Raw genomic sequence first — 26046 nt, forward strand, 5'->3', positions numbered from 1 at the left:
TCCGTATGGAGCAATAAGGCTTTGTGCTCCGCTCCCATTTCCTCACACAGAGATGCGAATATACGGCTTTTCAGAGGTCGTGTCTTCACAAAGTTCACTTTGCGCACCACATCGTCCAACACAGGAACCAGTTCTACTGGAAAAGTCTTCGCAACGAGGGCCTCACGGTGCAAAAAACAGTGCGTACTAATCAGATCTGGGTTTTTTTCCTTCACTCTACTCACGAAGCCTTTGGTGCGCCCGACCATGGCTGCAGCTCCATCAGTGCACACACTTGTGCAGTTTTCCCACGTAAGTCCTCCCTGGTCAAGATTGATAGGTCTGAAAATACAACTTCAGGAGCAGGTTAAGAACGAGTGAGATCAATTTAAATAGGAAATAGGTTTATTACCGGACTGCAGGATGGTTGGAGAATGCTCCGACAGCTGTGAGCCTCTCACAGCCTGCCTTCCTCGCAATTCTCTCTGAATGAACAGAGCTCAGTCTTTTTATAGGAACTATAGGGTAATATTTCTAAGACAGTTATGTAGGACAGAGCTTATGTAAACAAAACTTTGGGCTAATATGGTTAGACATTAGCAGGTTTAAGTTGTATGCAAACATGATGTTTTTATAGCACATACAAACTGCCGCAGCCTATCTTATATTGCACGTTTCGAACAAACAGTTCCAAATTGAGTTGACCATATTCCACAATACAAGGAAACAATTGCAAGGCCAGCTAGTTAGCTATCTTACAATTCGTAGTGCGAACAAACAATTGCAAGGCCAGCTAGTTGGCTTTTCCTACATTCCACTGTCCTAACAAACAATTGTAAAACCAGTTTGGCCACATTGGCTGGACATGAACAAACAATTATTAAACCAGTTGGCAGGTCTACCCCAATATTCCCTCCTTTGTGACTATAAAAATATCAAAACTTCATTCATCACGACGCTACTTTTAAATGAAATTCTTCACAAATCACTTCAATCATGGTAGTTCAACAATGGCATTAATGGTACGTTTGTTCAAACCTGAGAAGCAGGGTAAATAACAGGTTAGGATGATAAGCACAAGGTCAATAACAGTTACAAATAGTATTAGGGATTTCAAAAGTGTGTGTTCATGAGCCTGAGAGGAACCAGTCAAACCACCCGCCTTATGGGAGTGGATGGAAGTGGATCTCCGGTCACAGCGCTCCGCATGTTTCCCATAGCTTCCATGGCATCATGGATCGAGCAGGACGCGTCGACAGGGATGAAGGCGCAGCACGAGTGTCCCCCAAATGGCACACACACACCTCCCCAATGGGTGGCGACTCCGTCAAGAGCAGGGCGGCCCTGGAAAATCACCAGGGCCATGGCGGCCTGGGCCTCTCAGCCTTGCCGCAGCCAGACTGATGCGCTGACACAGGCCCGGAACCTGCAGTAAATGGTCTCCAGACGCAGGGCGTTCCTTGCCACACGCACCCAGGGGAACAGAGTCGTTAGAATTTTGGAGGAGACTGACCAGTGTTTGTGTTTGAGGGGCACATCCAAGCCCCACACTGGATCCTGGTCGTGAGCTCCGACACTCGTTCATCAGCTTGGTTGATTGCAAGATGCCGTCCCGTAGCTTGGATCACGCGGCTCACGAAGCGAGTACCACCATCACTCCAAATGACTCGTGGTATTCCATGGCTTGGAATGATCCTTTTGCATATGCCTTATGCGACTGCCGTGGCGTCTGCTTTCTTGGATGGACATATCTCAACCCACTTGGTTAATGAACACCAGACAGTACCTGTATATGCCACTTTGGTTCAGCTCGATGAAATCCATATTCAGAACCTCGAAGGGATATGTCCATGTCTGCCTTGTTCCTTGCTTGTGTCGTTTATTGCCTTGAGAGTTGTGTCTAGAGCAGGTGAGACAGTTTCTGCAAATGTTTTTTAAAAGTAGGTTTGGTGACCTCTGGGAACATGCATTGTTTGTTGGACTATACTGATCATCCCCCCCTGTTGAGACATGGCTCCTCCCATGGCTCAATTATGCAATTACTTCAGACAATGATTGTGGGATGCATGGTTTGTTTGCAAAGAGGCCGCTCTCGCGTTGAGTGGCTCCTTCCACCTCCCACTGCAGCTTCTCTTTTTCTGGCCGTTTATTTTAACCCTTTGTAAGAAGGTTTAGTCTCAATTGAAACGCTTTCACCTTTTTCGCATATGGAGACAATAAGACCAATAAAAATAGTTTCCAATGGTTGTATGGTATTGCTTGCTGAGCCATGATCTTTCCAATCTATACTGGAGTGGTTGGCGTTTCATTTTATCACGTCAGAAAGTTTATCTCACCTGTCTCCTCAAACGTTTCAACTGAGAGAACCTTCTTACAGTGTAAAAGGTTGCTCCACATCCCCGTCTTGGCTATTTTCACATCGGTTGGTTGGTCAGCAATGCTTGGTATGGACGTTCCCACTTTAAGGCACCACCTGGAACCACCGTTGGTCCGTTTCCTGTTGAGAAGCACAGTCTCCCTCTGACAACACAAATGCAATGAATTTCCTTAAAGATTTTACTTTTTTTTTTCTTTTTCTAATCTCTCTCTTGCTCTCTGGCTCTCTCTCTCTGTCTCGCTCTCTCTATCTCTGTCTTGCTCTCTCGCCTCTCTCCCACTCCTTCACCTGCCTTTCCTACACTTTCTTTTCTATTCACTTACCAAAATCTTTTCTGTTCACTTACCAAAATCTTTTCTATTCACTTACCAAAATCCTTTCTATTCACTTACCAAAATCCTTTCTCTTCACTTACCAAAATCTTTTCTATTCTCATCAAACCTTCCATGTCCTTCAAATTGGGTCATAAACCATGCCGCTCCACCCATCGCGGCAGACACAGGCAACCCCCCACACTACGCATCCGCACATACCCCACACCCGGTAACCCTCCGATCTCCATCCTGCAGTCTAGCAACAAACCCACTTACCTTGTCTCAATACTTCGTGATTCTACCCAATATTTCTGATCACACCAAGCGGAGTCCCTAACTCAACACTGTCAATGGAGTCCCTAACTCAACACTCTCAATGGAGTCCCTAACTCAACACTCTCAATGGAGTCCCTGCCTCAACACTCCAGTGAAGACCCTGACTCAACATTCCCAGTGGGGTCCCTGCCTCAACACTCTCAATGGAGTCCCTGCCTCAACACTCTCATGGAGACCCTGACTCAACATCCCCAGTGGAGTCCCTGACTCAACACTACCGCAGTGATAATACTCATTCAAATTATCACACTTCACGGAGACAAAAACCAAAGGGGGAACTTACAATCTTTCTCGTTCCGAACCTGCCCTAGTTCGGGAACCCGTCACCAGATCACCGGAGCGGCGAGGGAACGTCCACCGGTCCTTGATCCTTCCAATCGAGGATGCTGTCGTCGTGCTCCATCGTCGCTCCGGCAATTGCTGGCTGTTGGGTCTCGGGCTTTCGGCACCAAAGTATGATAGGTCTGAAAATACAACTTCAGGAGCAGGTTAAGAACGAGTGAGATCAATTTAAATAGGAAATAGGTTTATTACCGGACTGCAGGATGGTTGGAGAATGCTCCGACAGCTGTGAACCTCTCACAGCCTGCCTTCCTCGCAATTCTCTCTGAATGAACAGAGCTCAGTCTTTTTATAGGAACTATAGGGTAATATTTCTAAGACAGTGATGTAGGACAGAGCTTATGTAAACAAAACTTTGGGCTAATATGGTTAGACATTAGCAGGTTTAAGTTGTATGCCAACATGATGTTTTTATAGCACATACAAACTGCCGCAGCCTATCTTATATTGCACGTTTCGAACAAACAGTTCCAAATTGAGTTGACCATATTCCACAATACAAGGAAACAATTGCAAGGCCAGCTAGTTAGCTATCTTACAATTCGTAGTGCGAACAAACAATTGCAAGGCCAGCTAGTTGGCTTTTCCTACATTCCACTGTCCTAACAAACAATTGTAAAACCAGTTTGGCCACATTGGCTGGACATGAACAAACAATTATTAAACCAGTTGGCAGGTCTACCCCAATAAAGATATTCCGATGTGACCCGAAAAATTTCCTCTCCAGTTGTTTTTTCTGGCAGTGTCTTGCAAAATAGGAAGTTTTCTCTAATGGCATCACCATCCACAAAACGCACATTGGCCAAGAGCTGAGAATGTCCACTAATATCCGTAGACTCGTCAACTTGCAACGCAAATTTCCTACTGATGCGTATCTTTTCCAAAACATGGCTTTTGATGTCTGTAGACATGTCATCAATACGCCTGACAATTGTGTTATCAGAGAGCGGGACTTTATCTATGTCTTTAGCCGCATAAGGGCCGAGCATCTTGTTGACAATGGCTTTACAGGCAGGTAGTATTAATGTCTCTGCCACAGTGTGCGGCTTTTTTGATTTAGCAACAAGTTCGGCGACTAGGTAACTAGCTTTGAGCGCTTTCTCATTTACCTTTGTGGTTTTTCTCATAAACGTTGCCTGTTTCTCTGTGTTTACATGCAGGCGAACAAAATAGTCTATCGGCTTGTTTTGAAGCGACGGGTGTTTCGTTTGGAGATGGCGTTTAAGCTTGCTTGGCACCATGGCGCTGTTGGATAGCTTCTCGCCACACACCAGGCATAACGGAATAGGTGTCGTCTCATCCCCGGTGAAAGTAAATCCAAACGAAAGATAGCTTTCACTATATTGCCTTGAGCTCACCGTCTTTGCTTTCTTTTCTCCACCACTCATACTAGGGCCTTTATCCGGGTCAGAATCTTGTCCAGGGCCCAGTTCGGAGTTTGCAGTTGTCCTTTTTAATAACTTCTCCATGACTGTCACCACGGCCTCTTAGGTGCATCACTATTTTTCTTGGCGGAACGAGGCAATCAACTACGTGTTGCCACACGGACAAATATTACATTACGCTACCAGCCTTTACAGCACGGACACTGGACAATGACATCATATTTGCAGAAAACTATTAATAAATGTTAATTTAAAAAAAAGGATATTGGATAATTTCTCACGGCACACCTGACGATCTCTCACGGCACACTAGTGTGCCGCGGCACAGTGGTTGAAAATCACTGGTGTACAGTATACAGGGGGGTAAAAAATAAAAAAATAAAATTTGTTTTTTTTTTGGAATTAAATTCAAATTAAGCATTTTTGAAGGGGAATCCCTACTTCGCGGAAATGCACTTATCGCTGGTGGTCCCGGTCCCCATTAGCCGCGATAACCGAGGGAACACTGTATTACTTAATTCTCAAAAGTTGAGTTTTTTTTTTCTCCAAATTCCAAGTATTAAAAGTCCCACTAGAAAATGTTTTTACACGTTAATTAAATAATAAGTCATGTGCCGCTTGAATGGTCACCCGTGGAAAACTTCGAAGATGAAGGACCAGACTAATCAATGGATCCATGACAATGTTAAAAAAAAAAACGATAAAGAAATGCATTTACTTTTTGGGGGTATTTCATAACTTGGATCTTTTTCCGTATCTCGAGTCACTCATCCGCATATAAAGATTTCATAACCTGAAATGTTCATACCTAGAGGCATTCGTAGGTAGGGGCATGACTATTTAAATCTTGTAGTATTACGATAATAGTGATAGTGAAATCTATGATTTAATGTTCGTCATATTCTGATTTTCATATCATAATAGTTCGATTTCAATCCCGTAATATTAGATTTTTCTCTTGGAATATTACAATTTCTGACTTGTAATTTCTTGCAGCGCACCAGACCATTGCTCAGTGGTTGAGGTGCGTAAATTTGCTAAAGGATATGCCAGTGCGGTGGAAACGCACTTCTTGGACATATTGCGTACTGCCTTAAACTACACGTATCAACAATTTTTATGATATAAAAAATTGACTTTCTTGTTCCTTTTGGTTTTATTTTATGGAAAAAAAGATTACGGGTCTTGACTCAGTCTATTCTATCGAATTCAGTAAAGTGATAGTGGGCCTTTCAGGGCACCCGTGTGGCTAAATCTAATATCGAAATTTACAATGCAGCTGCGCTACGGCCACAATAATACAGTGGTACTCGACCTACGATCAACTCTACCTACGACATGCTCGAGATACAATAGAATAAAATTTCGCCCTAGATACGATCAAAATTTCGAGATGCGACCAAGCTAGGTGGCCATGGCGCTGTCTTGTCGCATCTCTTTTTTGTATAAAATAAATGAGCATAGGGCGGAGCTTTGCATTACCCCCCACCGTTTTTTTCCACGTTGGTCAATTCAAACTACATTTACATACAAAGTAAACACCAATGGATCGGCAGAGTTTTGCAAAGAAAAGGCGACCGTTGACAATCAACATTAAGCACAATAATTGAAAAATATGAGAGTAGTGTACGTGTCACCGAGCTTGCTCGGCAATACAAGAGGAATACGTCAATCATACCCACCATCCTTAAGCAGAAGGATGCAATTAAGGAGAGGAGTCCTTCCAAAGGCCATGCTACAGAAATAAACTCATTCCCCATTTATATCGTATCCAAATAAAGTGCTCTTAAAAGGATTAAAAAATATCTTGAAAAATAATTGAATGTTCACAAACTTAATGTTTCTTTCTGTGGAAACACAGACATTATTTTCAATTATTGTGTCTTTTGGAATTTGACATACATACTGACATACATTCTGGACTCCTTGACAACATGCAAGGGTTTATTTGCTTGATGAATTGTTGGACAATAACATGTTGAATGATGTCGTCAATAATTTACGTCAAGTTTGCTTAATAACATTTTAGCCATTGATATGCAGTGAAAAATCTCATCCAGGACCATTCACGTTGTATGGCAGGGACCATCTACATTTGCAGAGGGTGCAGTTGCAACAGGCACTGTCGGACATCCGGGGCGGTGTGGACTTTGCTGATAGGCTACTGACCTGTGGCTCAGATGCCAAAATACTCAGCTCTAAGGGTGTGACCCTTAAGAGGCTGAGCAATCTTGCGGAGAGCAGCTGTGGCGATCACTTGGCAGCATTTGTCCCCAATGACGGCAGCAGTATCCGCTTTGATCCCCAAGGACTGGCGGGGGAGGTGAGCGGGTATCCAGTAGTGGGCGTGATTCATTTTAAGGCCCTGGATCCCAACAAATGCTCTTTAGATGAAGAAGGTGAGAAATCATTGGTCTTGACTGGCTGCTCATTTTCTGACTATGTTTATACTATTATAGATATTGTATTTAATGCTTTATGAGGTACCATAAGCGTATCTGTAAGGACTTGATATAATATGCATCGTGACCAGACGTTTCGCCAAACGGACGTTTCACCAAACGGACGTTTCGCCTAAATGGGATTCACGCGCTATCGGAATCGTCCGAGTACCATATGCATTTATATGTAACTAGCCCCACCTATTATCATGTCAACAGATCTGGAGCAGGTTATTGAGGGCCAGCAGGCTCACATTACACTGGTCTGCCGAGACTCCAATGGGGACCAGATAGCACATGGAGGGGATCATGTCTTGGTCAGCATTGTTCACAGGGAGAAGAAGAAATGGTAAGGCCAAGCTAATTATCAATCCAGCCATTATACATACATAGTATATACAGTGGAACATCTACTTACAAAATTAAATAGTTCCAGTGCTTTTGGAACTTGGATTTCTCGAGCTCTGCTAACATTTCTGAAAATACAGTCGTACCTCTACATACAAAATTATTGGTTCCAGAAGTTTTTTGGCAAGTTGAAAATTTTTGGTAAGTATAGCAGTACAGTGGTACCTCAAGATACGAGCTTAATGCGTTCCGGGTCCAAGTTCGTACGTCGATTTACTTTGAACTCTCATAGAAATGAACTAAAACAAATTGATTTGTTCCAACCCTCTGAAAAAACACCAAAAATAGGATATTGGATTGTGTTACGACTCCCCCTGGGCTATTATCTACCAGGGAGTCGCAACTATCACAGCAGACAGGTTTTGGTAAAGATGAGGTCGGACAAACACTGCAAGTAGCCTTAGTAATATTTTATTTACAATAAAGTCATTAAAACAGACTACGGGATAACATAGGGGAAGCACGAGATATTAAAGTGGCACCCTCAAATAAACACGGTAAAACCCCCTCCCAGACAGGTGTTCAAATGAACACCCACAAAATACAGGAAATAAGACCGAAGGATGCCACTGTTAAACTGATGTAATATAATCTAGACAGGGGAATAACTGTGTCTAAATGCACAAACTATATGTATACCCAAAGGTGTCTAAACTTATCTCAAGTCCCCCTATGCAACCCAAAATCATTAACACATACAAAATATAACATGGAGTAACATACTCACAAGCCTACAAGTCAGCAGTTCAGCAACAAGGGGGGAACTGACATTTGAAAAGGGTTTAAATAAGGGCAGGAGTGGATCTTGATTGGAGGAGGGATGATTGGGGAATTAGACCCAGCTGTGTTGGCCTGGGCAGGGCTCTGTCACAGGGGTGGAGCCACAGCTGCAGATACCTGTAAAGAAAAGAAAGCACACACCTCCCACATAGCGTGTCCAGGCTTCCAGCCGTAACACCTCCCCCCTCAAGAGTCAACCTGTTGACGAAATTAAACCACCAACCTGCCTCAATCAACCAATACAATCCTAATAAAACTCTCCTAAACCCGAGACAGGGCTTCAGCCATAACATTTTCTGAGCCTTTTTTGTGATGAATACTCAAATTATAATTTTGAAGGACAAGCGCCCATCGCATCAACCGCTGATTGTGGTTAGACATTTTATCCAGAAAGACTAACGGATCGTGGTCGGTGTACACCACGACTGGATTTGAAGTAGATCCTACATAAACATCAAAGAATTGGAGCGCTAATAGCAGTGCAAGCGTCTCCTGTTCAATTGTAGAATACCGCTTTTGACTATCATTAAACTTCTTAGAGAAGTACGCAACAGGGTGGACTAAACCATCTGGGTCTTGCTGGGTCAATACCGCGCCCGCACCCAGACCGCTCGCATCGACTTCAACAGAGAACGGTGAAGAAAAATCAGGAGCCCGGAGGACTGGGGCACTGCAAAGGAGAGCCTTACAGTTTTCGAATGCAGACTGGCACTCAGTCGACCATACAAATGGCACGGAGGGACTTATCAGGTCAGTCAGGGGAGCAGCAATAGACGAGAAATTTCGGCAGAAACCCCGGTAGTAACCAGTCATGCCTAAAAATCTTCGTAGTTCTCGCCTGTTTGTAGGAGGAGGAAACGCCTCGATAGCAGCCACTTTTCCCTCTAAGGGGCGGACCTCGCCACCACTCACGACCTTACCCAAATATGTAACCTTGGCTTTTCCAAATTCACATTTTGCCAAGTTCAGAGTGAGAGAGGCATCAGCCAATCGTTGGAAGACAGTTTGCAGCGAAGCCATATGTTCAGGCCAGGTGGATGAGTAAACCACCACATTGTCTAAATAAGCTAGACAGTTTTGAACACCTGCAAATACCAGACTGACCAACCTCTGGAAAGTAGCTGGAGCATTACGCATGCCGAAAGCCATTACCGAATATTGCATGAATGCATCTGGGGTCACAAAAGCACTGATTTCGGATGCGCTAGGCGTAAGACCAACTTGCCAATACCCTTTTAACATGTCAATTTTTGATACATATTTGGCAGATCCTATGGTATCAATACAGTCTATTCTTGGCATAGGAAATGAGTCTGGAACAGTTACTTTGTTCACTCGTCTATAGTCGGTACAAAATCGAACAGTAGAATCTGGCTTTGGTACTAGTAAACATGGAGGGCTCCACGCACTGGAACTAGGGTGAGCTAGACCATTATCTGCCAGATAGGCAACCTCTCCCTCCTTTAGTTTCCTCTTTTTAATATTAACTCTGTACGGATGCTGTTTAATGGGACGTGCTCCGCCTACATCAATATCATGTTCCAACACAGTAGTACGGGTGAGAACGTCGTCAAATAAAGTTGGGAATTCTGAAATTAACTGAACCACGTCAGACTCCTGCTGTTTGTTTAGATGCTGCATTAACGTGGACAGGTTTTGTAACATGTCAGAGTTGCATAGCCGGGGAGATTGTGTTTGAGTCTCACACACCGTCAAACCATCCTCGTCTCCCTGCAACTCTGTGCCACATGTGCGTACTGGCGCTGTAATAGCGACAGATACGGGTGGTAGCGTACTGCGCACCACCGGCAATTCTTTATCACTTTCGTCTCGTGGATGATATTCCTTAATCATGTTCACGTGACACACTCTCGCCTGTCTTCTGCGGTCGGGAGTGTTTAACAGGTAGTCGGTCTCACTCAACTTTTTACTTATTGAGTAGGGACCAGAGAATCGAGCCTGTAGCGAGGCTCCTTGTACAGGCAACAAAACAAGCACTTTATCGCCTGCCTGGAAAGGCCGCCTGACTGCCTTTTTGTCATATCGAAGTTTCATTCCTTCCTGCGCACAAGAGAGATTTGCTGTAGCCATCTCCCACACTCTGTGCAGTCGCTCGCGAAAATGACTGACATATTGCAGTACATTAGTTTAGGCGGGCTTTTCACCAACAATCTGCTCTTTTAGTGCGTCTAATGGCCCTTTAAACGAGGGGAATAACTGTCTAAATGCACAAACTATATGTATACCCAAAGGTGTCTAAACTTATCTCAAGTCCCCCTATGCAACCCAAAATCATTAACAACACATACAAAATATAACATGGAGTAACATACTCACAAGCCTACAAGTCAGCAGTTCAGCAACAAGGGGGGAACTGACATTTGAAAAGGGTTTAAATAAGGGCAGGAGTGGATCTTGATTGGAGGGGGGATGATTGGGGAATTAGACCCAGCTGTGTTGGCCTGGGCAGGGCTCTGTCACAGGGGTGGAGCCACAGCTGCAGATACCTGTAAAGAAAAGAAAGCACACACCTCCCACATAGCGTGTCCAGGCTTCCAGCCGTAACAGATTGGGAAAAAACACTTATCTATTCTAATTCACCATCTATCAACAGAGTAACAACTAAAGGTTTAATATTACCAAAATTTGTTTAGCAGTACTAAAATTTGAGAGGGATGGACAGAGAGAGGGGGTGGGGGTGGTGGTAGACTTTTTGCACGGCAACGTATTCGGAACATAACAAAAAAAATTAAAATGAACTTTGATTACGATGCAGACACTCAAAAATAAATGTAATCTAACTTTACACTTAACATAATTCTAATTTTGTTTTAAATGTATATTCCTTTCTTCTCCCGGGTTGGCTCTAATTGCCCCGCCGCCACCAGGACTTTCAGATCCAACCTATCGAGGGTTGTTTGCTTTTGTCTTCCCTTCAAAATATTCTCAAAATGATGCACACAAATGTCCTCATGATACGATAACGCACGGCCAGTTGCCAGCAAGAAGTAGTATATATTCCTCTCGTATTAGCGAACAAGAAAAGAAAACCCTGACAAAATGCAACGCTCCACCCAGTGCTCGTAGAGAGATTACACGAGGGAGTTGCGACCAGACTGGCAGTGCCTATGATGGTCTTATGAGCAGCCTTTCACGTCCACTATATGCTCGTATATCAAAAAATGTTTCATATCAAGAGATAAATATTTGCTCAAATTTTACTCGTATCTCAAATTGCTCGTATGTTTGGGCATGACTGTACAGTGTACTGTACACTGTACAAGTATGACTGTACAGTGGTACCTCGACATACGAGTGCCCTGACATACGAGCAATCTGTGATACGAGTACAATTTTGAGCAAATTTTTATCTTGAGATACGAGACTTTGTTACTAGCTATCTGTCGGTCATATCCCATTTTCTCAACCGCTTTATCCACTTTATCACTCGCGGAGGCTACTGGAGCCTATCCCTGCTGACTTTGGGCCAGGAGCGGGGGACAACACCCTGTATCGGTGTGGCCAGCCGATTGCAGGGCACAAGGAAACGGACAACCATGCACACTCAGACCCATACCTAGGGGCAATTTTATAGTGTCCAATCAGCGTACAATAAATCTGTTTGGCATGTGAGAGGAAAACAGAGTACTCTGAGAAAATACACGCAGGCCCAGAGAGAATTTGCAAATTCAACACAGGTGGACCGGCGTGGATTTGAACCCAGGACCCCAGAGCTGTGACGCCGACACGTGAACCACTCAACCCCCGGGCCGCCCATTCATAGATATTAATCATTACATTTTATTATTACTAAATCATCTTTGTTTAGTAGACATGCACCTGCTCATGGCAGGTGTGATACTGGTGTGTGCCCATAGCGAGCAATGATGATGTTGCTCACACTGGTACTCGGTGTGCTCAGGGAGGTTGTCCTTCTGCCCAGACAAACAAAAATTAGAGGGAACATTGCCTCAGATCGAGGGAGATGATCAGTGGTCTTGTATGTCTTCGATTTTGTCTCTGGTATCCTTCGACAGCTCTTTGGTCTTGGCCATAGTGGAGTTTGTAGTATGAGAGACTGACGTTGTGTACAGGTGTCTTTTATACCAATAATGAGTTAAAACAGATGCTATTACTACAGGTATCGAGTGAAGACCTCGTTAGAAGTTAGGCCTCGTTGACAGCAAGAAATCTTGCTTGTCTGTAGGTGACCAAATACTTATTCTCCACTCTAATTTAGAAAAAAAAACTTTAAAAATCAAACAATGTGATTTTCAGGTTTTTCCCCCACCTCTGTCTCTCATGATTGAGGTTTACCCATGTTGACAATTACAGGCCTTTCTAATATTTTCAAGTTGGAGAACTTGCACAATTGGTGGTTGACTGAATACTTATTTGCCCCACTGTGTATTTTAGGCCCTCTATATTTTACCATCTTTATAAATGTCTGCTCTTGAATTTGTAAATTTCATTGATCTCCATACACTAATAGTGAATGAGTCTGAATCGTTGCTATAATATCAGATTTGAGACACATCATTCTTCAAGAAACATCCTTTTTAAAAGTCAATGTAGTTTACTTATGATCTACTCTTTTCCAAGCTTAGGGATCTTTCAACAATTGTTTGTATTGTTGAAGCAGGAAGAAGGAGCTGCCCTTGAAACCTAAAGTACAATAAATGCATAATCTTTAGAAAGGACTCATTGGAATTTTGATGAAGTTCACCTGGTACTGTAGCATTTGACCCTGGATGGGAAATCTTCTCATTCCCTTACAACTAAAGATTGAAAAATATTTTCTCTGTAAATGTCACTTTTGTTATCAATGAAACAAGATGTATGCTTCTGCGACATAAGAGCTGTAAATGATGATTTAACAGAAAAAAGTACTTTTACAACTATCCACGCTCACACTTATACCTAGGTTAAATTTAATGTGCAACCAGCCTACTATGTATGTTTTTGGAATGTGGGAGAAAAACAGAGTACCTGGAGAAAACCCACTCAAACCCGGGGTTGCGTGCACACTTCACACAGGAGGACCGACCTGGGTTTGAACCCAGGGTCCCAGAACTCTGAGGCCGATGTGCGAGCTACTCATCCGCTGGGCTGCCTGTGATAATATTAATAAATAATAAATGTTTTTGTGCTTTTGATTCTTTTGCCGTCATTTTGCATTGCACGGATCCCCTTTTTAATCTATGAATTGTTTTCTTTTCTTTCAGCGTGGTGGAAAGCACAGTGGTGGACAACAATGACGGCTCCTACAAAGTCTCCTATACACCGAATGAGGCAGGGATGTATTCAGTGTGGGTTTGTGTCAAAGCTCAACATGTGAAGGTACAGCATGATTCCATCTGGCTATAGCTTCTATACAAATGTACCCCATGTAGACAAAAAGTATCAAGATACATTTCTCGTCAGAAATATAGGCTTTAGTGACATTGAATTAAAAATAATATAAAGACACAGTGAATGACTTGTTAGTATGTGTCCCTCTCATGGAAGTCAAAATAGTTGCAATATTTCCTTTCAGGGCACGGGTCTACTTCCTCTATTTAGTTGTTTGTTGCGGCTGTTTTCGTTTTTTAAGTTGATGTAGGGATGGGCAATTATTATTCTTTTCTAGGGGGCCACATGAGAAATAGAAAATATTGTGGAGGGCATGACCAAAACATGTCAAAACGACCCGTGCATTTTCTTCCTCCCTGCGGGAATGTGCGAGGCAACAGTGTCACATCTCTAAGCCAATTATCTTGCTAGATTGAGTGGAAAAGGCGTTCGGTTACTGCATATAGGATACAGAGTTTCAGCTGGAGGTGTGCTTTGATATTATTGCAATACAAAGAGTGTGCTGCAGCACAAAAACAGGAAACAGTGCACTACGTAGGCGGAAGAGAGAAATAGCCCCATTTGGGCACTTTTTTTTTCTCCGATACCATGGCTAATCAGCTGTGAATTCCTAATTCGTGTGCCTTCTGCCTTTTTTCTTCTCGTAGTTGTTAGTTTTTCTGAGTGAGCGTAACATACTTTTAAGTTGTGTTTTAACATGCGTGTGTACATACCGTAAAACCTCTATTTCAACAGCATGCCGTTCTATTTTTCAAATGTTCCCCCTTAGTGCCGTTCACTTAGAGGTGCCGTTCAATTAAAGCAGATGAAAAATATCTTTGCATTTTTTATTCAGTTTTATCCACTAGGAAATATTTTTGTTCTTTTTCCCAACATGTATCCATTTGCACACATTGCATACAAAATTGAAAGGAATTCAGGGGTAGTATTAAAGATCTTGGAATTAACAATGCTAATTCAATGTACCGTATTTTCACACCTATTGGACGTTATTGTGTTCTGTTTTTTGACAATAGAAAAGGCGCTTCATTTCAAAGGACGCACTGCAATGCTTGTGCTAGCATGACAGACACGTTAGGACGCATGCTAGCTTATGTTTTAAAAAACGGAACAGGAGCAAAGTTGTTTGATTTGGTATTATTGACTTTGCGTCGTCGCAATAACATAAGTCAAAGCATTCAAGCATCTACAAGTCTGTCAAAGTCCTCATTCTGTATCCGACATAAAGAGTTTGGTCAAGTGGGCGAGTTCGCCAACAATGCTGGGTTCCATAACATTGTCAGGGTCAGAGTTGTCTGCGTGGTGTTTCGTAATGGCGGTTCCAGCTTTGACGAAAGCTCAAACTACAGTTCACGCCGGCACTTTGGCCCAGGCGTCGACAATCCATTCCAAATGGACCTCTTACTACTATGACAACGAAATTTCCCGAATACGGGATGAATAAAGTTATTAATTCCAAATCATCTTGTGTGATGCTGCCTGCTCGTCTTTGTATGTAACTACTAAGTTTGCTATCCGACATTCATCACTCCGTTCGCAAAGCTGTTTCTCCTCGCTGTTATATCGTGTTTGACCCATTTTCTTCAGTCCAGTTTCCAAGTGTTCACACCTGCATTAATTTGTCATTGACGTCAGGCCTGTTTTGAATGGACTTAGCGTAATGCTTGGAATATGCGGGGAGGCTGTTTTTAGTGTGAACTTCCTCTGGGTTGATTGCAATAAGTAGCGTCGGCAAGAAATGAAACCAGTTAGTCAAGTGGTCAGGGTCATACAAAAATGTTAATTTAGTGCATAACCAAGGTGGACCGACTGATTGGGCACCCCGTCCGTTTTAGGAAAATTTTAGACTTAAGTGCGCCAAATAGGTGTGAAAATACGGTAGAATATGGACAACAAGTTACGAAACCAGCTCTCGAACCGATTATTTCCGTGAGTAGAAATATCACTGAGGTAAAATGTAAAAATACAAATTTAACTTCTGTAAAAACTCGGAAACAAATATATTGGTTTTTTTTTTTAAGATGGAGGTCACCAACCGAATACTATAACAATCCTCAGCATTGCATCCTGTTCTGTAGGGTTCTCCATTTGTTTTGAATGTGAAGAAGAAGCTGAGGATTCATACTGGAATTTTCCATTGCTGCTCCTTCTGTTCCAGTGGAGGAGCCAAGGAGGCTCGCTGTGGCTGTCCAGGAACAATGCCGGGTACAAGGCGTTATTGCTCATATTTTCTCTGTCAACACCATCTACATACTTTTAGCAACACAAATGACTTATAAAACAAAAACCAACAAAATGGTGTTTGGATCCAGTTGAAGTTGTAAACGATAAAAAAAGCTTCAATATAAATGAATAATGTGCAGAATAAATTATGACATATATACATAGTATGGCTCTCCCTTTTAGCAATTACCAGAAGGGTGGACTCGATATGTCTGACAGAATCTCTAAACACTTTAAAAATGATCATTGTCCCAATTTTTTATTAAAGATGTGAAAACACACAAAGACAAAGAATGATAAGGAAAATGTATTAATGTATTAATATGAATAACAACCATGCAATAACATTTTCTATTCATGCAAATACATAAATGTAAGGAGGAAGCTAACGTTAGTCAGCAAAAAAAAGTACACGTACATAAACACGCATCTATACAACTCCAAATTATGAATTCAAAACAACTTAGCATTAGGTAGCTGTTTTTTCAGGAATTTTTGACTGTCACTGTATGTCTTGCAATTTCTTCCACCTCCATCCAAAGAAGTAACATCTCTATCTTTTTGTTCAGTGACTACGTCTCTTTTGAAATTACAGAGACCATGTCAATGAGTCGTCGCTTTTAATGTTTTTTTCTGCTTCATATTGTAGCAATGGTAGGTGAGTTATTGCCTTGCAATATCAGACATAGATTGATTGATAACTGGGCCAACGGGCCAAACTCAATACATTGTCATACACTCCCATAGCCCATGTTTAACCATTCAGATCTTTGATATGAAAGTGTTAGATTTGTCTTGGTTTTGTAGGTGAGCGTGGCTCAATACCTGTGGCGGGCGATTGATTGTTTCAAACAGCCATAACTCGGCTGTATTTCAATGTGTTTTTTTTCTGACAATTGGCATTGGTCGCTCCGGCGGGCGTCCGCACTGGCCGGTGAAGAGGCGTGGCCGGTCCGGCGGGCGTCTGTGCCGGACAGAGACGAGGCGAGAAATTGGTCGGTTCGGCGGACGTCCGCGCCGGCCAATGACGAGGCATGGGAGTGGCCGTTCTGGCGGGCCTCCGCGCCAGCATGTAACGAGGCATCAGGGTGGCCGATCTGGCGGGCGTCCACGCCGAGACGAGGCGTAGGCGAGGCCGATCCAGCGAGCGTCTGCGCCGGCTTGAGACGAGGTGTAGGAGAAGCCTGTCCGGCGGGCGTCCATATTGGCATTGAGAGAGGAGTGAGAGTAGCCGGTCCCGCGGGCCTCCCCGCATGTCCTTTAAGTGCTGGCCAAGCCCCCTGCTCTTGACAGAAACCAGAATTTTAGAACGGTCGTCGGACACCTCACCCTGGCTGGTCGGGGGGGCCCTCGGCCGGGAGGGCCGGAAAGTCGCTCTCGCCGCCGCCACCCCCTCGTCCAGCGGCGCTGGAGAGTCGCTCAAGCCGCCGCCAACCCTTTTGTCCAGAGGCCCTGGCACGTCACAACGGCTGAACCCCCTCGTCAAGGGGCAGGAGCTGGGCGGGCAGGAGCTGGGCGGGCAGAAACTATGCGGGCAGAAACTATGCGGGCAGGAACTAGGCGGGCAGGAACTAGGCGGGCAGGAACTAGGCGGGCAGGAACTAGGCGGGCAGGAACTTGGCGGGCAGGAACTAAGCGGGCCAGCCGGCATCGGAAGCTTGGTTCATGACTTCAGCATGGGTGCGACTGGCAGCCCAGCTGGCAAAGGCAGTATTTTGCATGACTTCGGCACAGGAATTTGGGAAGCTTGTAACTGTGTGGTCGGCCGAGGTGCCTGGATGGGCGAAGTCGAGCGAGGGGCTCGAGCGTCCAGGCGCTCCTTCCGCTTCTCCCTGCGGCCCGCTGCTCGCCGCTTCCTCCGGGAGGACGGCACAGCACACCGGCCGCCACGTGCTGGCCCATTGTAGATGGCCCGCCGACACGGTGAAAGACTTTGCTGCGCACAAAGACAAGTCGGGCGGCATTCGAAACTCCTCCCTTAGCCTCCCTGCCAGCCGCCACGTGGTGGTCTACTGTAGATGGCCAGCCGAAACGGCAAATCCTGGTCGGGGTCATCCAGGTCGGAGTAATCAGATGAGTGTATCGGAGTCCGAATCAGCTAAGAAAATCACTGTACGAGCCCGAATCTCCAGCATACAAATCAATTAGCTCCCGGTTGTCCTCACCCTCAGAAGGTTCAAAGTCCCAACCGACATGAACGGCATTCCAACGGGGCCGATGGAGGCTGGAGATTCTCCCTCCATTGAGGAAAAGACTCGCTAGAGTTTGAATTCAGATAACTCGGGCAATGAAATGGGCCTGTCGGAACTTGGGTATTATGACTTAACTGTGCTGGCAGCCCAGTGCGACGGGCTGAGTGAAGGGTGGGTTTAAAGGTGGATGGAGGCACAGAATTACCTCGTCGGGATTCCTCCGCTGCCAGAACGTCTCTGAGGTGCTCACAACACGGCGTGTCCATTATAAACTCCCTAAAAGATTTTGGGGAGCTTCTGGCTGAATCCATGTGGTCGGAGGCTTCGAGAAAGGTGGCTGGCGTCGACGAGAGCGTCGGGGCAAGCGTGGCTGGCTTCCTTCTGGGACCATTATGGTCGGATCGTTCTGTTATGGTCGCGCCGCGACCTTTGTGAGGATAAGCGGTTTTGAAAATGAATGAATGAACTGAATCCATTATTTAATTAGCTTTAGATATCGACAATCGGCCTTTATAAATCCCATAACGGTCGAGCGCGATAAGAAAGCATTTCTGGAACCAATTCATTTCTTAAGTAAAGATAACACTAGAAGTCACCTCGTGAAGAAGAGGTTTACTAGCCTGACTTTGTTGCGAGCTTGATTCCCGCTGGTGGCGGTATGATGTGAGTGCGTTTGGTCGTTTGTCTCTCTGTGTGCCCCATGGCTGTCTGGCGACCAGCTTAGGGTATAGTCTGCCTTTCGCTCCAGCAACCCCCACAACCCTTTTGACAGTAGCGTGCCGTCAGGGCCTTCAAGCCCTTCTCTGCTGGCCTCAGAAATATCTGAATCATATATTATATTTTGGAGATAAATACTTTTCACATTTCAGCCATTATTTGATGCCAGGGTCAGAAATGTGCCTCAAGACCTTCACAATCAGTTCTGCAGGCTCTGCTGCATTAAACAAGGGTTGATAAGACTGTTGCTTTAACCAATCAGTTTTCAAGTTGGCAACACAACAATGCCTTGTCGCAGGCATAGGGATACGTCATTGCCTTCTTGCAGACGTAGGGATACGTCATTGCCTTCTCGCAGACGTAGGGATACGTCATCACTTTCACAAAGTATGATTGACTAGCCAGAGTGAGCCAGCTAAAGCTCGCAAGCTCAACCCACAATGGCCAACGGAGGAAAACAAATGGATTTGAATGCAGATTTGCTGGCAAAGCCATTTTCCAGACTGACTTTTCAAGAAAAAAAGCTGGACATTAAGAAAGGTCAGACGCATCCAAAACAAGCAAGCAGGTTGCAACCAGGAACGAACATTTTCAGCACTAAATTGAATAAAAACATATGCTAGAAATACGACAGGATAGGCTCGACTTTCAGCATTAGTTTCGATGGCGATAGAAAAGGAGGATGGATATTGTGTAGTTAAAAGGGATTTTTGGTGAGTAAAATATGGTTATATTCCTAAATAATATTTCAATTGTAGGAGGTTATTATTGGTGATTTTTTTTTTGTGTCGCAGCTGTAGCTGCATTAGAGGTTTTATAGCCATAAAATGGGTTTTGAGGGTTGGATTGATTCGCTGTGAAGGCACTGCTAGAAAATGCAGGGACCGCCACTGCCTTTCGAGAATACGGGGTATGGAATAAGAATGCAAAAGATACCACTTATATGGCAATTTATTCCAATTTTTTTTTTTTTTAAATGCCCAATTTTTGATCGATTATTAATTGATTTATTGAATATGCCTCTTGTTTGGAATAGAATCCTTTATGAACTGGCTCAGGTTAAAATATTCCGAATGCAGTGTGTACATGAAGCATTTTCAGTCCCATCAGGTTTTTATTCTCCAATAAAGTGTCTATGTAAATGTAGCCAATGTTTTAGCTTCAACAGAGGAATCATAGACCTGATGATTTGATGTTTGTGTGTCCAGGAGGATTTCAAGGGTGTGGACACAGCCACAGGGGTCATCCTGGAAAGCCACACTGGTCGTGTTGTGGCAGTACCACGGAGAAGTCTGAGTGTTTACCTGCCAATGTGATGAAAGCCATCTCTGCGGGTAAACACTTACGCACCGTTGAGCTCTGAGGTTGGATAATGTGGTCGATGATTGGCGGTCCTAAGACAGGAAAGATGTCTGTCTGATTGAGTTGCCAGTAAGTCATCTCAATGTGCTTTGAAACATTCGCTGGCTTTGACTTTAAGTGCCTTTATTCTATTTTATTCCTAAAATAATACAGCTAACAGACACATTTTTGTGCAAATTTCAATGAAACATTACAATTACTCTAAGAAGAATATTAGTGACAGGTTAATATGTATGTTTTAGTAAATTCCTATAAATTTGTCACATGCTGACTGAAGGCATATTATAGAGGGCCTGGAATTTAAAACTGGGGTTGGTAAACCGGTCCTCGAGAGCCGCTGTGGATGAAGGTTTTTGTTCCAACAGATCTAGTTTACAGAAATTAAAATTTTCCGACCAGAAGTTTAAGATGTTGTGGAAGCCATATTGTGTATAATGTCAAAATATCTCAATTATTTCAATGGTTCGTATTACTTCAATACTTTTGAACAAGAAATAAAATGAAAAAAAATCAAGGTGCAATTTTGTCTCTTTTGAAAATCAGGGCTCCCTGTCTGGCAAAAAAAAATTAAGACGACTGCGCCCGACCTCACTAAGATGGCCGTGCCACGAGCGAGCAGTGACAAGAATGTTTTGCATTTTTTTCCTGAATTTTATTCATAGACTTCAAAATAAATTTAGTTTAGCGTTTCATCTGTTTATATTTTCTCTGATTTGGAATAAATGACTGTCGGCACTCACTTGCGCCGTGGCGCCACGACGCGCGGGTGCCGTTTTGTAGTGACGTCATCGTGTCACGGCGACGTCAAATAGCTGTTTTTTGGAGGTCATTTTTTTATGCGCATATAAGCCATACCTCGATTCAGTCAACTATTTTTTGTCTGACAAAAGCGACTTATTTGCGAGTAAATACCGTACTCTATTATTTAATTGCAGAAATAATTACAGAATGTATTCCATTGTACAGTTGTTGTCATACTTTCAATTAATTTATTTTCCGAGACACTTATTTCACAAGGAATGGAACAAACATTCACACTGAGATAGAGGGTTTGATTTGGAGTGACCAATCAACTTATCCTGATTTTGGGACATACAGTGGTACCTTGAGAAACGAACTTAATGCGTTCCAGGACTGAGCTCGTATGTCAATATTCTCGGAACTCAAACGAAGGTTTCCCATAGAAATTAACTAAAAACAAATTAATTTGTTCGACCCTCGGAAAAAACACCCAAAACAGGATATTAGACTGGAAAAACAATTTTATTTGTTTTAATTCGCCATCTATTAACAATGTAACTAATAACTAGTGGTTTAATATGACTAAAATATGTTTAATAGTACTAAAATTATACAGATTTTGCAGGGGGGTTCTTTTTTGCATGGCAACATGCTTGTAACATAACAAACTAATTTTAATGAATTTGAATTATGATGTAGACCAGGGGTCTCAAACTCAATTTACCTGGAGGCTGCTAGAGGCAGAGTCTGGTTGAGACTGGGCTGCCCGCATCAGGATTTCCACAAGAAAAGCGCTGATAAAACATTCCAACGTTATCAAATATCTTTATTTTTAAACAAAAAAATAATGAATTAAATAAATTAACTTAAAGATGAATAAAAAATCAATCAATCAGTAATACAAAAATAATAATAATGAGCATACAGTAGATATACAGTGGCTGGCTAAGTAGGGAAAACTAATTATTTTTATTCCGTTTCAAATTTCTGAATTAACAGCTCTTTAAATTTGAACTTTCTGAACTTGAATGGAACATTGAACAAGAAATATTCTGGACACAGCTTCTCTTGCCTACTTCTTGCTGCTAGAGACTTGGCAGCGCTTCTTCTCACATAGCTGAGTCACATTTGGCTTGAGGGAGGAAGCAGTGGAGACCCTCAATAGAGCTTGAAGATGCTCATCAGTAAGTCTGGACCTATACTTGGACTTATTGAGGTTCAAGGTGGAGAAGAGTTTCTCACACAAGTGTGTGCTCCCAAAAAGGCACATGGTCCTTTTGAACATTCGAGAAAGTTCAGGGAAGCTGGGGGTCAACTCTCTCAAAAATTGCCCAAGCTTGTCTGCTTCACCACTCACCTCTGTGAACTTGGCTTTGAGTGCAGAGTTGCACTGCAGCTCAATGGGAACTTTTAACTTTCAGTCGCGCGGGTCTGTGGCACATGCGCACCCTCGCTCTCCGATCGTATTGGATTACGGAAGCCCTCTGAGCGGAGTGATCGGCTTCACGGCTTCTCCTCAGCCCAGCTGATTGGAGGAATGAATGAGTGAGTGAGCGAGGCACTGGACAGCCCGGCCAATGTCCTCCCTTCCAGACCCGTATACCTCACCGTGGTTCAGCTCCGAACACAGTGTTGATATCAATCTTCTGGGCCGCACGGACATTAATTTTTCATATTAAGACGCGGGCCGCAAATCAGGGCCCCTGATGTAGACACACTCAAAATTAATTTAATCTAACCTTACACTAAATTTTGTTTTTAATTTTGATACCTTTCTTCTCTCTTCTTCTTTTGCCCCGGCTTGGCTTCTTTTGCCCCGCCTCCACGCTGACTGCATGGCAACGTGCTCATAACATAACATAAACAAATTTAAATGAACTTTGATTTTAATCTAACCTTACATTAAACTTAAGTCTAATTTTGTCTTAAATTTTGACCTTTCTTCTCCCGGCGGGGTTGGCTCTATTTGTCCCGCCTCCATCCTGACTTTCACGTGCAATTAAAAGGAACCTATCGAGCGTTGTTCGCTTTTGTATTCCCTTTGAAATATTCCCAAAATGATGCACACAAATGTCCTTATAATAGGATAACGCATGGCCACTTGCCAACGAGAAGTTGTATATACGCCATTCGCACTGACTAACAGGAAATAAAACCACTGAAAACATGCAACGCTCCACCCAGTACTTGCAGAGATATTACACAAGGAACTTGCCACCACAGAGACATTACACGAGGGAGTTGCGGGAAGAGAGTCAGTGCCCATGATGTTCTTTTGAGCAGCCTCTCGCGCCCGCTGTCTGCTCGTATATCAAAATTTGTCTTGTATCTCAAGATAAATGCTTGCTAAAAAATGTACTTGTATCTCAAACTGCTCGTATGTGGGGCCACTCTTAAGTCGAGGTTCCACTGAATGAGAAAATTGCAGTACACTCAGAAAAAATGCATGCTTCCCCATGGCCCAGGAATGAACACTTGATAGCGGAACTATGGGACGGATATTCTAACCAATATTCCATCGTGCCGCTACAAGATTGCAGTTTCATATATATTTTGACGACAATTTTATTATTTCCTGCGATCGACTGGCCACCGATTCAGGGTGTCCCCCACCTCTGACCCGGAGTCAACTGGGAAAGGAGAACCTCCCATTGTAGCGTTTGTAGGCGTAACTGAAAAAGTAATCATATCTGCTGGGTCAAAAGTATACATACAGCAACATGAATTAGCAATTTTGGTGACTTAGAAAGTTGAGTCAGTGATATGAGCTTCATAGCATGGCCTCTTAACTTCTTGTGAGGGATTGGGTGACTACAGCTGGTGACTTCTCTGAGGCCATTTAAAATGGGCTCCTTGTGGGCAAACGCCCACAAACGCTAAAATGGGAAAGTCAAAGGAGCCGAGCATGGATCTAAAAAAGCAAATCCTTGACTTCAACAAGTCAAGAAAGTCACTTGGAGCCATCTCAAAGCAGCTGCAGGTCCCAAGGGCAACAGTGCAAACAATTGTTTGTAAGTATAAAGTGCATGGCACTGTTTTGTCACTGCCACGATCAGGAAGAAATCGCAAGCTATCACATGCTGCTGAAAAACATTTGTCACGAGGGTGAATATTCAACCGAGAATAACCAAAAAGCAGATCTGACAAGAATTAGAAGCTGCTGGTACACAGGTGTCAGTGTCCGAAATTAAGCGTGTTTTGCATCTCCATGGACTGAGAGGCTGCCGTGCAAGAAGGAAGTTCTTGCTCCAAAAGCGGAACCTTAAGGCTTGGCTGAAGATTGCTCCTTTTCACGCGGACAAAGATAAGACCTTCTGGAGGAAAGTTCTGTGGTTAGACCAAACAAAAATCGAGCTGTTTGGCTACAATGCCCAGCAACATGTTTGGAGGAGAAAAAGTGAGGCCTTTAACCCCAAGTACACCATCTCTACCTTCAAGCACGGTGGTGGTAGTATTATGCTGTGGGGCTGTTTTCTGCCAATGGGACTGGTGCTTTACAGAGAGTAAATGGGATAATGAAGGAGGATTACCTTCAAATTCTTCAAGATAATCTAAAGTCATCAGCCCGAAGATTGGGTCTTGGGCGCAGTTGGGTGTTCCAAAAGGACAATGGCGCCAAACACACATCAAAAGTGGTAATAGAATGGCTAAATCGGGCTAGGATTAAGGTTTTCAAAAGGCATTCCCAAAGTCCTGACTTAAACCCCATTGAGAACTTGTGGACAATGCTGAAGAAACAAGTCCATGTCAGAAAGCCATCAAATTTAACTGAACTGCACAAATTCTGTCGAGAGGAGTGGTCAAGGATTCAACCAAAAGCTTGCCATAAGTTTGTGGATGCTACCAAAAGCGCCTAATTCAAGTGAAAATGGCCAAGGGACATGTTCCCAAATATTAGCGCTGCTGTATGTTTATTTTTGACCCAGCAGATTTGATCACCTTTTTCTGTTCAAACTTCATGAATGTTTTTTGGTGACAAAAAAGTATCTGTTCCAATCACACTATCACAGAAAAATCAGAGTTGTAGAAATAACTGGAAACTCAAGAGAGCCATGACATAGGTATGTTCTTCACAAGTGTATGAAAACTTTTGACCACAACTATAAACGAGGAGTATTACTTGTGCAATCACTATCAGTTTGTGATCGACAAACTGTACAAGTGCAACTTTTTCCGAGTACAAGGTTGATCCTAAAAAAGTGGCCAAGATTATCCTCCTGGAGTTGGAGCAAGAGAAGAAAATTTTCGACAAACTGCAACTGGCTAGCGCTAGATCATATAATCAACAACAAACATTAACGTTTTATGATTTTTTGGGGAATTTAATTTTTCACCCATTTAATTAGTCACTCTGGTTCTTCTGTTTGGATTTAAGTTGGCCTTTTGCAGTGCTGGTTGATGGACGTTTGTGGCGAAAAAACTATCCAAAAACGACTTCCTATGATGACTTTAAACATTTTTTTATAATGCAACAGACACATGTCGTCAAAGTGTGCGATCACACGACTTGTGAACACCTGGATGTGTTTTTTCTACATAGACAGAAAGTTTGTGAAATTTCTCCAGCATTTTTTACTTTTACTGCTGGAATGCTCATCCGCCTTCTTGTCCAGTGTTTCATTAACTCTAGAGTTTGTTTTCATGCCCCTCGACCTACTTGTCATTGTCCTCCTCTCTGACCACTTCTTTTCATTCGCACTGTTAATTTTCTTGGGAGGCATGATGATAAAAACAGAAGCAGCTGCTTTATTCTTACTTGGAAAAACTCATCAAAAAACACCGTCAGAACTCCGTGACGACGAACGGAAGTCAAAAGTACATAAGAATGAATCCTGAAACATGGATAGTGGTTGTTGTGAGACAGCCAATGAGAGCCCAGTAGAGTGTAACGAGGTTCTAAAGTGAGAATCAATGTATCCGCAACAATATTTTCAGAATAAAATAATGCATAAGGAAATGCATTTACTTTTTTTGTGGATTTCTTAACTCGAATCTTTTTCGTTTGTCGAGGCTCTCGTTTGCATATAAAAAGCTTTTGTAACCTGAAATTTTCGTAAGTAGAGGTATGACTGTACTTGGTTTTAATGTATTTATTTA

The 26046-nt window shown here is 43.2% G+C and overlaps 1 protein-coding gene across 1 annotated transcript in view; it reads left to right on the forward strand.

Annotated features, from left to right (window-relative positions):
* The window catches only part of trim45 (tripartite motif containing 45), a 23881-nt gene extending 3161 nt beyond the window's left edge, over positions 1 to 20720 (forward strand). Inside the window, exons 4-8 of the mRNA XM_077728282.1 lie at positions 6816 to 7132; positions 7394 to 7523; positions 13588 to 13702; positions 15793 to 15919; positions 20055 to 20720. Of these exons, the coding sequence (XP_077584408.1) occupies positions 6816 to 7132; positions 7394 to 7523; positions 13588 to 13702; positions 15793 to 15919; positions 20055 to 20209 (844 nt within the window). The 3' untranslated portion in view covers positions 20210 to 20720. The remainder of the gene's footprint in view (positions 1 to 6815; positions 7133 to 7393; positions 7524 to 13587; positions 13703 to 15792; positions 15920 to 20054) is intronic.
* Positions 20721 to 26046: the final 5326 nt, after the last annotated feature.

This window comes from Stigmatopora nigra, chromosome 11 (assembly GCF_051989575.1).
Source record: "Stigmatopora nigra isolate UIUO_SnigA chromosome 11, RoL_Snig_1.1, whole genome shotgun sequence".
NCBI lineage: Eukaryota > Metazoa > Chordata > Actinopteri > Syngnathiformes > Syngnathidae > Stigmatopora > Stigmatopora nigra.